This window comes from Lolium perenne, chromosome 4 (assembly GCF_019359855.2).
Source record: "Lolium perenne isolate Kyuss_39 chromosome 4, Kyuss_2.0, whole genome shotgun sequence".
Lineage (NCBI taxonomy): Eukaryota > Viridiplantae > Streptophyta > Magnoliopsida > Poales > Poaceae > Lolium > Lolium perenne.
The window spans coordinates 104,245,419-104,259,328 of record NC_067247.2 but is presented as its reverse complement, the minus strand read 5'-3'; the positions used below and the strand labels follow the sequence as shown (position 1 = coordinate 104,259,328).

Below are 13,910 nucleotides of genomic sequence, written 5' to 3'. Positions count from 1 at the left end.
GGAATACACATTTTTAACCACGCTACCCAATGCATTCTCTTGTGGTCATCATCATCACCCCACCAAAGTTTCGAAATAGCATCAGTAATTCCTTTACATATATTTTTCGGAATTTTGAATACTGTCATCGCAAACACTGGAATAGCTTGTGCGATCGCTTTGAGAAGAATTTCCTTTCCTCCCATAGATAGCAACTTTTCCTTCCATCCATTGATCCTGGCCAGAACTTTCTCCATAAGATGTTGGAAACAGTCACTCCTATCCGCCCCAACCATAGCTGGTAAACCAAATATTTTTCATTTAGGGATTCCGTGACAATGTTTAGTTTCTCACATACTACCACTCTTTCCTCAACAGGAGTATTCATGCTAAAGTAAATGCTTGACTTTCCATCACTTACCATTTGCCCCGAGCTATCACAGTACAAGTCCAAGATCTGTTTCAATTTCTCAGCATTTTTCTCATTTGCCTCCATCAAGATCAGAGAATCATCCGCGAATAAGAGGTGAGTAATCATCGGTGCATCACGGCCTACTCTCACTCCTACTAGATCCTCATTATTTTCAGCATGTGTCAATAAACTAGATAGCCCTTCTGCACATAAGAGGAATAAGTAAGGGGACAGAGGGTCGCCTTGCCGAATTCCTCTAGATGGTGCAAAGGATTTAGTTGTAGTTGAATTGAACCGAATATAATATTTTACTGATGAGACACATTCCATGATTAGGGATACCCATCTAGCATTAAAACCCAACTTGAGCATCATCTTTTCCAAGAAGCACCATTCAACTCTATCGTAGGCTTTATGCATGTCAAGTTTTACTGTACACAGACCTTTTTTGCTCCTCTCTTCTTCTTGATCCTATGGACACATTCATATGCCAATAAAATGTTGTCTGTAATAAGCCGACCAGGAACAAAAGCACTTTGGTTTTCTCCAGTAATCTCTTTCTTCCACATCTAAAGTTGTATATGATGCCCCCCATAGGGGGCTTCACAGCGATTTCAGCTCGTGAGCCGTTGGATCTTACATGTCTGGTAATCTTGTCCGTCCATTTTTTTACTGGTGTAGTCCAGGACGAGGCGGCCCTCGCGCGAACCCGCTTTTTATCCACGGGTCGTGTGAAGCCCTCGCGGCCCAGCCTCTCGCGTCGCTCGTTACCCTCCTCTCCCCTCGCGCCGCGCCGCCGCCTCGCGCTCGCCGTCTCCTCCCCTCCCGTTCCCGTGCGCGTGCGACGGCCGCCGCCGCCATCCCCACCGCCAGCCCCTCTTCCTCCCCCACGTCCCTCTCTGGAGCCCCCCTTTACCGGAAGAGAGATGGCAAACACTCTCTGTTTCGTTGAGAAGGGGAGCAGAAGGAAGGCATGAGCATGCGGGAGCAGCGCCTCTGTCCGCCGCTGCCGTGGCACGAGGATGCGGCAGCAGCGCCGCCGTCTGCCGCCGCCTCGCTGTGCCACCTATGCTATGCCACCGCCCTCCCTGTCGTCCTCAGCAAAGGAGGCTGGGATCCAGACCTCCGGCTCGTGCTGCTCCACATGAGCAGAAGCAGCAGCGCGGGGAGAGGATCGGCCAGAGGCACACCCCGGCGGCAGTAGCACATGTAGGCCCCTCCTTCTGCATTCTTCTTCCTTCCTGACACTCTTCCCTCCCTCTGCCCTCTGTGATTTCTCCCTAAGTTGTCCCTCCCCTGCAGCTCCCAAACCCTAGATCAATGGGCCGCTGTCTTCTCATCTCCTCTTTTTGCAGACTGCGGGAGTAGCAGTGAATACGGCAATGGACGAAAAAGAGGGCCGCGTCAGCCGGCGTTGGGATGTAGAGGTCACATCAGGTAATGTCCCCCGTACCTCCCCTGGCTGTGCTCATATTAGTTTCAAAGATCAATTTCAGTTCTGATCCAGAGTAAACTAAGTACAGTACCAATGTCATACGCTGATCAAAGATGTGCTGGAAGCCTCTCCAAATGACATACTAGATATCGCAGGTGATTGTACATTAATCTCCATGGTATTAGGTTAGTCAGGGCCTGCACCGTGTGGTCTTAGGACACAAATATTAACTGTTTTTATTGGATGATGTTAAATTTTGTCCAATTGATAGGTCATTTCATGTTAATGAACTACTGTCTCTTGAGTTAAAGAAAAGTTGACATGATGGGGTTCTAGCAGCCATTTCTTTGGGCTTGCGAGATGAAGGTGATTTTTTCTTGTAATGCTACCATATGAGTCTGATGTGGTGTAGTGAGTATAAACAACAATTCACCTGACTAGCTGATGCAGGGACCAGTCCAAAGGGGCTCCAAGGATGAAGATTTGGCAAGCTTAATTCCATGCACACTCAACTATATGCAAACACATGACCAAGAAAGAAATTTGGCCAAGGAAACATGAGTACTGGCAGTGGGTCGTAGCGTAAGAGGCGGAAAGAAATCAGGTTTTCGCCATATCATTGATCTATTCTGCATGGCATTGTTGCGACAACACACTTATTGTATTTAGTGCAATCTACAATGACTTCTCTAAATTAATATTCTAAAATATTGTTTGATTGCCGGGTTAGATATTTCCATAACAACACCAAATTCCATCTACTAGGGTTTTGTCTAGAACACTGACTAAAAATAATAAAAGTTGGTGAAAAATTGGCTGTTAGTTATAGCAGATTAAGTCATTTGACGGGTTCAGGTAAAGATTTTCCATATTTTCCTTTTCATGAATTCCCGTAAATATTTTCCCATAGTTTATTTTAGGTCCAAATTCACATGTTTCACCTTATTTGTTATTTATTATCGACTTTTATAACCTTTAGGAGTTGCTTTTGTTTACCAGCAGCTTCAAGGGTGTCCAGAAATCTCTGGTTCCAGTGCCCTGTTTTGAGAGGCTGGAAATGCTCTTTAATACTTCTTGTTATTAAATTTTGAGTTTGCATTTTGGAAAAAAAAACAGCTAATGGGTGACTACAGTTCATCTTTACCATTTATTTGTTATTAATCTCGATTGTTTGTCGTGAAATGACACATGTAATAGGCATGCTATTTCACTACCATTCAATTATAGCTTATGTACCCTCTGCATGTCATTGATTTGTCGTTCAGGATATCCGCCTTGGGCTCTACTCCGGGATCGCATCTGCAATGTTGAGCCACGGCCCGAAGGTACAGTGGTGGGATTCACCATGGTTGGTTTGACCCCTGGCAAGGTGTCAACACTGATGATCTCTCCATCTCTCTACCATCCCGAGGTAAAAAAGTCATCTCTATCTTCAGGCTTACTTAAGATGTACACTTGCAACCTCATATTGAAGCCGTATCACTTACGAGCAGCACAATGGCAGTGTGTAACTAGCTAAAGAAGTGTTCTATTTGCAGTATAACTTTCTTCTCAGCTAATTGACAAACAATAGGCGCACATCAGCGTGTAATGTTTTCAGAAATCAGACATATAAACTTTGCAGTTATTAGCTTTTCCATTGTTCTAGCTTTTCCCATATCTATGGTTCTTCCTTTTAGTTAGTTGGTTCACTCTCTCCCTCTACGCAATTGGCATGTACTGCTATGTATGCTATGCAAGACTGTAAACCTGACATAATTTAGCTTTCTCTTAATGTATCCATTAGATTTACTTCCGTTCTCTATTATATTACCAAGCCTACTTAAGCATGATCTCAGTTACTTATTTTGCGTTCAACTTTCGTTTAGTGTCTCTATTAGATTTAATTCCATGGTATTTCCTTTTCAGAAGCTATTACTTGCCAAAATTTCATAGCTGCCCTATTAAATACTCTGGGTGATATCACTAGACATTTTGTTTGTTTGAAAAAAAGGATATATGTTACCAATATCAATATACTTATGGGGTAAACATTGGATGCCCACTCAAAGTTAATGGTAAGACAATTTTAAATAGTTTGTATGATTCCAAAGTCACATGAAACAAAAATGACTGCCATATCCAGTACAACTATCTATAATAAAATGACTCCAAATTTGGCTTGCTTGATAAGCCTCTGTTGATAATGGTAGATGAATAACTTCAAACAACTCATTTGAATCTCTCAAATCTGCAACGAAAATCTGCACTCATTGGACAACATATTGATGTTGCTATTCCATTCATCTTTGCAGAAAAGAACAGTGTTTTCCTTAGCAACTTCACACTTCGCAATTCTTCTATAGATAGGAGATAAATTCATGATTGCCTACCACCAAAAAGAGCCACATAATTCAGTAGCGTGCGGTACAGACCATTGATAGTAGTAGACCATATCAGTATTACCCATTGCTGATCTGTCCTATTTTAGAATTGGTCTAGGAATTTCAGTAAGAGCTTGATTTTCAGATCGATGACAGAGGGAGAGAGATGAATCTGGATCAGTTCTTCCTTGAGCCGATCTTTCCTTAGCAACTTCACACGGATCAATTCTTCTATAGATAGGAGATAAATTCATGATTGCCTACCACCAAAAAGAGCCACATAATTCAGTAGCGTGCGGTACAGACCATTGATAGTAGTAGACCATATCAGTATTACCCATTGCTGATCTGTCCTATTTTAGAATTGGTCTAGGAATTTCAGTAAGAGCTTGATTTTCAGATCGATGACAGAGGGAGAGAAATGAATCTGGATCAGTTCGACAAAAAACGAAGCAGATTCTTCCCTGTTTTGATCTCTTGATTGAGCACAGATGAAGAGATTTTTGGGTTCAGTAAAGATCCAGGTATTTGTGCCGACATTTTCTCACAAATTTTACGAATTTTGGCTAAAAACTACTAGGTGCAGTGGAGAGTGTCTTAAAATTTCGGCTTGGACACCGCTTACTACTAATTTTGGTGTTGGATTATGCGAGCGCCGAAATGCTGAACGAGCGGAGTGACTTCCGAGACCTCATAATGGAGATCATCTCTAAACAAAGGTCGGTCAACTATGCTAGGCCTCCATTCTGAGGTAGCTACATTATTTGTGTGCCTTACTTTTCCTATCGATGTTAATCCTCATTCAAATTCAGCGAGGTAAGGGTTGGAAAAAAAGCAAAGTCTAACAGATTCCCTTTTACTCTCATGTTAGTGGTGCCGGACCAGAAAAACTTTGATAATAAAGGTAGTTGTTTGGGCGTGAATGAATTTGGATTTTCTGAAGAGTTAACTTTTCGCTTATACTAATTATTTTCCCTTTTATCAATTTATAGGTTCTGAAATTAATATCGGTTATGCCTGTGTAACGCACAAGTTAGCTCTCCTATCTTTTGCATCTCCATTACTTATATTTTCCGTATGGGTTCTGCTTCTGTGATGCATCAGTATGGATTAGGCATAAACTGAGGTTACTATATTTTTACATGTAGCTGGCGCTTCTCCTCCAAGTTGTGGTTTTATGTCGGTGCCTCGCCATGTAACAGCCCAGAGATAAGAAGACGCCAGTGCAATTTGGTGACAGTGGAGGGTAGGGAGGAGCGCCAACCGCTGCTCTGTCAGGAGGAGATGATCGGGAGGAGCGTGCCGTTGCCATCACCTCGAGGAGCACCGAGTGCCAGCCGCTGCTCCTACGGGAGGAGCGCCGTCAACAAAGATCGAGGTTCCTCTCTATATATTTGGAGGAGGATTCGAAAGGTGACTTAATAACTTTTAAAATGTATCTGCGTGAACAATAACTGGGCACCAAGAAACATTGACGAATCATCATGCATCTACTGCCCGTTGCCTTGGCTATATTGATCTACCTTTTTTTTTGCAGGAAGCTATATTGATCTACCAACCGGTTCAGATGACAATTGAATGTTGTGGTTCAGGAAAGCATATTACCTTGGTCACACTGGTTAAGATGAAAATGGAATGTGTCCGGCACATGATCAAGAACCATGAAGATGCGGCTGCAGTTTACGTTTTGAAGCATGTATTTCAGTTCAGATTCATACTAATGCATCTATTTACCTTGCTATGTTATCTGACAATTGTTCACTGGTCAAGTTATTTTTGCTTTATTTTTCTGGCCATTTTTTTCAACTCCTTACAACAGCATGTTGCCAACATCTGGCCCCTTTACTGTCCTCTACTCTATGAAATATTTGCACATGCTATTATTGTTCAGACACTACATTCCGAGAGCACTTGTGTTTGCCAGTATTGGCTGCTGTTTGTGGCTTTCTTTGCCTTCAATTGATGTACGGACAAAGGAACACGGAGAGGAAACCAGATGAGAGGCTTCTTTAGCAGTTGACCGCTCCATCTCTCTTCCTCTCTCCTCAACTTAGCAGTTGGCATTCATCTCGGTGTGTTATTATTATCTCTTGAGGGTGCAAAGAGCTAAGGTTGGCTAAAATTCATGAAGTGCCATGGTGTTCTGCTGGGTTTGGTTGTCCATGTCAACGTGCAATTTGAAGATCAGATCGCCACTCCCCGTGGAACAAGTTAAGAATAATTATGATGCTTCTGTGCTATGAAATTTCTATGACATCTAGCAGTCCTATGATTATTTGCTTGTTTACTTACTTACTAAGTAAATTCGGTTATGGAAAATATACTAGCTGATAATATGTGTTTCTCAAATTATGACATTAGGCATTTAGCTTTTTCCCTTGTTAATCATAATCATGAAGGCCAGTATATTGAGGAGTCGTGGAGTAAAGTCTAACTAGCACGTGATTCTTTTTTGCAAGGAACTTTTACATATTCTCATGGCAATTATGGCTATTGATTTCTGTTATATTATATACATATCTGAATAATGCAGTCTGAAGTGATACGAATGTCTGCTGAAATGGAGTTCTTACTCAACAAACTATGTTGCTAGGCTTGGAAAATAATGCCTTGAGGGAAAGTCTCAACATTGTAGCATAGAAGCGACTAATTAAACGTGGAAAGTAATTGTATTTTCCCTCTTAAATTTTATTTCTTGTTTTGGAGTTCTGTTCTCCATTAAATAATCATTTTGGCAATTTGGTCAAGAGCTCATCATTAATAGACTAAGGGTTTATGCATGGCCTGTATTTTGAATGTAAAATTTTCCTGTGAAATATGATGGCGGATCCAGTCTGACTTTCGTGATTTCATCACAAATTTTGTTTGCTGAAGTAATACAGTTGGTAGATGGAGCTCTGAACGATGCCCTGTTATGATTTATGTCTTTAGTTTTGCAGACATCTATAGGCAGCAAAAAAGATTGTCAGTGTGTTGTACCAGGTCGGCGAGTACGCCGACAAGAACCCCAATTCCGCCGACTGTGTCGAGGGAGCCCTTAGCCTACGTGGCTGGCTATAATCCAAGGGACATCACATACTGTAACGAACGACAAGGAGGGGCTGAGGAGTGGTCAGTACCCAAGATCACACCCAATTCTTCTCATGTTTTTAATTTTCTCTAATCCATTTCCTAACGTTTCTGCAAAGCAATTTATATACTCCTACTGAATTAAGTGTGGTGTTGTACGATTTGTGGACCTGTATAGGATCCTGGCCGTGTAATTATCTCAGTTACTGTGTATTGTCTAATTCTCTGAGTAATATCCATATTTGGGTTAAAAATTTGAATAAAAATATTCTAGCTAAATTAGATTAACGATAGCTTGATGAGGGCATCTGTAATAGAATACATATGTTATTTTGAGAAACTAGCTTAGTGGCCCTCGGCAAATGCGAGGGCATCATCTTTAATATGTCAAAATGACTTTAAATAAATTTATGGATCATGTCATGGGATCTAGAATAATACAAATCCCCGATCATTGTAAATATACACAATAATTTTCACGTTGTAAATCTATGTGATCTAGAATTTGTTGTGGTCTACAACCGAAGTCGATTATGTGCTTTATTATTGCTCATGAATAAAAAAAAATGGCTCTAGAGAGATTAATTCTTGGAACAAATGATATCAATATATATGTTGCTGGGAGCGAGTGACTAATCGGTGGAATGTCTAGCTCATGGAGCTATCATCCGAGGATGCAGGTGGCCACGGAAAACCATTGTTTCAGATTATCCGTTGTTTCTGTAGTCCATGCCGCCAAATGAGGTCTGTTTTGGAGCATCTCAATTATTTTTTTATCATTTCTCTTTGATTGTTTCGGTGGATTACACTGATGGAATGTTCACTGAGTAACTCCCATGACCAGCTGATCGTTTTACTTGTGGCTGTTGAAGGATTACTTCTCTCTATTTTTGTTGTTATATAACCTTGCTATTTAATCTCATCCACTCTGTTTAGTTGATGCAAACGTCCGTGCGAATAACAAGGGTCTAATCACGTGGGATTTTTTCCAGTACCCGACGCACCTCAGTTGCCTAGAAATGTGGAAGTAGGGACATGTACAATCAAGAGCTCTCTCACTTGTAAAAATTAAATGATGCTAGACAAACCCATGTTCATTTCAGCAGCATTTCATGTGGGTCGCTGCTTATGCTGAAGTACGTTTCCGCTGTCGTTGGGTCACCGCTGCTGCTGGAGTACAGGTTGACGGCCTCCATCTTGGCATAAGGTATGTTATCTTAGCATTCCCTTGTTGTTTCTGGTTCTCGGTAGAATCAAAGCATATGGTCAATAGATGGATTTACTATGGGATAAAAATGGTTAATTAGCTGGGTTTGCTAAGCTATGTTTTGTTTCTTCTCTGTCCCTATATCCAATGAAGAGAAAAATCAGAGTTGGAACTCCCTAAAATAATTCTGCAGGTGTTGTTTGTTTTGTAGTTTCTATATATGAAAAGACAGACATGTTGTTCAGTTTACAGTAGCAAATTGGAAAATTAGTACGGGTGCATGCCAACATTGAGAGTTAAGGTTCAGAAGTGTTAGCCAGTGTTAACGTTCAAACATCTTCTATTAAGGTTTTCCTTGGGCTGTCAAGGCACACCCTGAATAAAAATTGTAGACCATGTTCCAGGCTTTTCGTGTAATATTTATTTGTGAAATTTGGTTGGACACATTGAAATAGCGGCCAGTTTATTGATCTGTACAAAATATAGTTCTTTTATAAACAGTAAACTTCTTTACAACTTTGGATGGACACTTGTTACTTAGTCTTGGAAGTAGGGACGTTGCTATTTTCTGAATGTCTATGTTATGAAGTGGTGATTTGATATATGTTTGGATAAGAGGTATGCCTCCATGGACATGGTTTTCACATGGTGTTTCTATAACCATTCTAACTATTTTTTTACTCACAGTCCGAGATGACACAATTGTTTGTGGAAATTTGAATGTGAGATATCAGACAATGTTTCCCAGAGAAAGATTAACTATGTTTTTTTTTCACTTGCTCGATGATGAAAATTCATGTCTAAGAAGATCAAAAGAATGCACACACCAATGAACTGGTTGAAAACTGCATACCTTTCGAAAATTTGGGTGAAATTTTCCAGAAAATAGAGGTTGACAGAAATATAAAATAATCAATGGCTTGCATGTATATTATTATGTTCCCTTACATATACTTTGTGAGTCTTTCTTTTCCCACCTGACTCTTTCGGAAATTAAAATATGTACCGACTGATGGATCAATCGAAAAAATGATTTGCCTTGGCTAATATGATACCCCGTCCTTTCTTACCAGGTTTAAGACATGGTTGTTGTTGAGATTCCATCCAGGGTCTTGATCATGGCAGCTTCCAGATCCATTGTACAACACTATACCCACGAAGTATGAAGTGACGGCGACCTTCCTCTATTGGTATGTCATATACATCAATTTATTGGAGAAGCCTGGCTATCCATCGAGCAAACATTGTATAGGCTATTGATTATTGTATACAATCAACACCCTGTAGTAAGACATGTTAGACCATTTACATAGTGTTTCACCCATCAGATAGTTTTTTATTTAATGTTTGATTACCGGGTCTGTGAGCCTAATGATGTTTCTCTATTTTCCTGATTGTACATAACCGTGTGCTACTCTATTTATGATTTATGGGTTTTATCCTAATTTTTCCTACTGTCTCTGTTCTTAAAAATCTACAAATCGTATTATCATCTTATCACCTAACTTTTATCAAACGTTATACAAACTTTACATTGGTGTGAATTTTACGGGATCGTGCCCCAAGACACATGGCCCATGTAGATGCATCACATTGGTGTGAATTTTATGGGATCGTTCCACCAAGACACATGCCCTATGTACGTGTAACATTTTGTTGAAGAAGACTAATTAATTTGGGAGTAAAATTATATTATTCGTATCAAGCTAAATTTTTTTTTGCATAGTTTCTGTTCTCACTCATTTTCAAGCTGCCAAGCAAACTCTTTGATGTTTCCCTATGTTTAACTATCGTTATTTTTATTTCATAACAATGTTTTCATATTTGTGTACAATATTTTTCTACTTTTGACATTTATATGCAGTGCATTTTTCTACTTTACCGTTGTGTTTAATCCACGTGATATGTTATGTTCTTTCGCTTCTCTTCATCTACTGATAAATTTTCCCTCTATCAAGAAGAATTAAACGTACAATTATTCACTTTCATTAATTGCTTAATTTCTATCGATGTTTACAAAATGAAAATTAACACAAACCTTACGGGGTCGTGCGCCAAGGCGCACATTTAAATCTAGTTAAGATTAAACCTCCACTTCTGCCATCACTTTCATGAAAAAGAAGACCTTCAAACTTCAACTTGCGGGCTAGTTTTTCTGCCTTAGCTTTGTTCAAACGTGACTCAGACAGAAAAATCACATCTTGATTTATTTGCCTCTGGAGTTTTAGAATCACCCAGAGTCGCACAAACAGCAGGGGATGTCTGCATCCCCTGACAGTTCCAACCACATATTTTCATTGATCTAAGAAACCAAACAACCATTCCAAGCTGCTCCTCACAGTCGCTGAATCTTGACAGATTAACACATGACAAAGCAAACCACGTTCAGGAAGACCTTCGGCATGAAGATTCCTTGACGCGGGAGAAAACTGATAGCCACCTTAGCAGAACCGAGAGGCTGGACGATGGCACTCCTGCTGCGAAGCGGAGGGGCCGGACAAGTGCAGCGTCGTCGCCGCCGCCTGGCCGGCGGCCGGCAACGGACGCGAAACCCTAGATCGCCTCTTTTGTCGCCAGAGCTCTCACGTAACGTTTCGCATCACCCGGAGTACAAGAGTTTACGTACAAAAACATACCTTTCTCATCCATTTTTATTTGGCCTATGGTTCACTTTGGTCCGTTCGAATTAACTGAACAGCTTAAGGTTGTCGCGATCGCACGGTGCTTGCAGGGGCAGTGGGCCTCCATACCGATAGGTAGCGTTCGTTCTGGATTTGGCCGGTTCGTGATGGTCGGTTCGTCGCGGGCTAGGTTTGGGATCCTCTCTTTATTGCTTTGCGGTTAGACTGCTCATAGTGAGAATAACATAGCTATTAATATCACAGATCTTAAGATATTTTAGTGACATGGCATGCTAATAAATAAAGAAAAAGAGTGAGGTGGTAACTAGCTATGTTACCATAATATCACACACCTCAAGGCAAGATGAGTCTATAACATAATAAATGATACAATGCATGATATCACATATAAATTACTACCCACTATGAAAATAGTAACCTAGACTAGTAACATGGCATATGTTACTAGTCTAAGTTACTCCCCACTATGACCAGCCTTAGGGACGTAAACGGATCAGATCGGATTGGATATTTCTGTTACCATATTCTTTACCATATTTTTGTGATGAATTCGGATCGAAGTGGATAATGGTAGGATGTGGATTATATCGGATTACGGATATGAAGGCGGATTCGGACCAGACTCGGATCAGAAGCAGATTATTAAGAAAATATACACATAAAAAATAAAAGTAAACCTTTTATGTAAAATATGTTTGTAATTATAGGTATAGCTAAATGTACATACATGTTCATACAACAAAGCAAATTGCATGCTAATATCATCCATATTTTAGCCGATGAACTAACTATAGTCTAAATATTTAGGGTTAGACTAATTTTCTCGGATTATCTTCATTGAGAACTGTTGCGGTCAGAAACCCACCGGCGAGCAACGACGGGCAACACAGTAGAGCCGGGAACAACTTAGGGCTGCGGCTGGCCCTGGTCCCTCCGAGCGACGGCCCGCAAAGAACTCCGGCACGCACGTCCGATGCTGATGCAAGGGCGTGCCACCTGACCTATACCTGGTCAGGAAGGTGATTGATGTCTACGTTCCCCCTCCTTTCCTGTAGACAGTGTTGGGCCTCCAAGAGCAGAGGTTTGTAGAACAGCAGCAAGTTTTCCCTTAAGTGGATCACCCAAGGTTTATCGAACTCAGGGAGGAAGAGGTCAAAGATATCCCTCTCATGCAACCCTGCAACCACAAAGCAAGAAGTCTCTTGTGTCCCCAACACACCAAATAGGTGCACTAGTTCGGCGAAGAGATAGTGAAATACAGGTGGTATAAATAAGTATGAGCAGTAGCAACGGTGCCTGAAAATAGCTTGCTGGCGTGTAGTTGATGGTGCTAGTATTGCAGCAGTAGTAACGCAGTAAAACAGTAAACAAGCAGCGATAGTAGTATTTAGGAACAAGGCCTAGGGATCATACTTTCACTAGTGGACACTCTCAACATTGATCGCATAATAAATAACTCTTTCTCATATGTGCTACATACACTCTTTTGTTGGATGATGAACACATTGCGTAGGATTACACGAACCCTCAATGCCGGAGTTAACAAGCTCCACAATAATGTTCATATTTAAATAACCTTAGAGCATAATAGATCATTGCAAAATAAACCAAGAACTAACATAGTGCACACACTGCCCACATTACACTATGAAGGAGGAATAGATCACATCAATACTATCATAATGATAATTAACTCCACAATCTACAAGAGATCATGATCATAGCTGTTGTGGGTATACTTCATGGGTGTACCATCGACAGTGCCTAGATCCGGCAAGCCCGGGTGGCCCATAGATGGTGATGTGGCGTGTGACCCGTCGGGCGGCCCAGTTGCTGTTGATCCTAAGGGATGAAGTCCAGCCCAGGATAGGGGAGCCGGATCCCAACCGACCATCGGAGGAAGTCGGATCCGTGAAGGCCCATGTGTGGCTCGGATCCATGGAGGCCCAGGAGTAACCCGGATCCATGGAGGCCCATGTGGAACCCGGATCCAGTACGACGTAGGGAGGAAGGCAGATCCTTGACGTACACGGCAAGACATTGTACCGTAGTTAGGCGACCTGTAATCCGGCAAGGACTCTCCATGTAAACCCTAGATCCGTGCGCCTTTATAAGCCGGATCCTGGGAGCCCTAGAGGCACGTTCACGTTCACGTTGAGGACAACCACAACTCATTGTAACAACGCGAAAGCGCCCAGATAATTCCAGACAAGCAGCAGTAGGCCCTGTCATCGAGCAGGTGTTCCGAAGCTGGGTAACTCGCGTACCACCGTCCCGAGAGCACTCCGCACTATGGCCCCTACTTCTTCTCCCCCTCGTGAGGATCCCTCCTCCGGGGTACCGTCGATTAGGCAACGACAGTTGGCGCCCACCGTGGGGCCTGCGGCGTCTGGAGGCCGGAACCGGGCGGGTTCAACATCTTCATCTGCGAGACCGTCGATTCCGACGGAAACGCACTGGTAAGTAACGCTGACACCACCGCCGCTGAGCAGGACGCAGTCGCGAAGATCCGATCTGAGTCGCAGGAGCTTCCTAGGGAAGATTCCGCCTTAGATCTGAAAATTTCAAATTCTGGTTTTGGTAGCCGGATCCGCGCCTACGTTTTTGGTAGTCGGATCCGCACCTATGTTTTTGGTTGCCGGATCCGCGCCTACGTTTTTGGTAGTCGGATCCGCACCTATGTTTTTGGTTGCCGGATCCGCGCCTACGTTTTTGGTAGTCGGATCCGCACCTATGTTTTTGGTTGCCGGATCCGCGCCTACGTTTTTTGGTAGTCGGATCCGCACCTATGTTTTTGGTTGCC

General features: G+C 42.0%; 1 protein-coding gene across 21 annotated transcripts; it reads left to right on the top strand.

Annotated features, from left to right (window-relative positions):
• The first annotated feature begins 1,141 nt into the window (after positions 1 to 1,141).
• Positions 1,142 to 9,789, top strand: LOC127293522 (uncharacterized). Of its 21 annotated transcripts, XM_071818735.1 has the most exons (13): positions 1,165 to 1,600; positions 1,747 to 1,828; positions 2,098 to 2,192; positions 2,277 to 2,430; positions 3,092 to 3,237; positions 4,770 to 4,908; positions 5,002 to 5,093; positions 5,182 to 5,221; positions 5,338 to 5,602; positions 5,727 to 7,300; positions 7,911 to 8,002; positions 8,251 to 8,465; positions 9,539 to 9,789. In XM_071818735.1, the coding sequence occupies exons 6-10, from the start codon at positions 4,850 to 4,852 to the stop codon at positions 6,150 to 6,152; spliced, it is 882 nt and encodes a 293-aa protein (XP_071674836.1). In that variant the 5' UTR covers positions 1,165 to 1,600; positions 1,747 to 1,828; positions 2,098 to 2,192; positions 2,277 to 2,430; positions 3,092 to 3,237; positions 4,770 to 4,849; the 3' UTR covers positions 6,153 to 7,300; positions 7,911 to 8,002; positions 8,251 to 8,465; positions 9,539 to 9,789. The 21 variants fall into 21 exon arrangements, 17 of the variants coding, with proteins under 17 accessions (XP_071674836.1, XP_071674826.1, XP_071674824.1 ...); XM_071818725.1 differs by having other exon boundaries at positions 5,727 to 6,399; positions 7,129 to 8,465; XM_071818723.1 differs by having other exon boundaries at positions 5,727 to 6,399; positions 7,121 to 8,465.
• Positions 9,790 to 13,910: the final 4,121 nt, after the last annotated feature.

What these genes read in the sequence shown, in the direction of transcription:
- LOC127293522 (XM_071818727.1), top strand. Translation starts at nt 4,850, where the DNA reads ATGCTGAACGAGCGGAGTGACTTCCGAGACCTCATAATGGAGATCATC. An exon ending in TATGCCTGTGTAACGCACAA is followed by an intron (nt 5,222 to 5,337) that starts GTTAGCTCTCCT and finishes TTTTACATGTAG; the next exon opens with CTGGCGCTTCTCCTCCAAGT. An exon ending in TTTGGAGGAGGATTCGAAAG is followed by an intron (nt 5,603 to 5,726) that starts GTGACTTAATAA and finishes TTTTTTTTGCAG; the next exon opens with GAAGCTATATTGATCTACCA.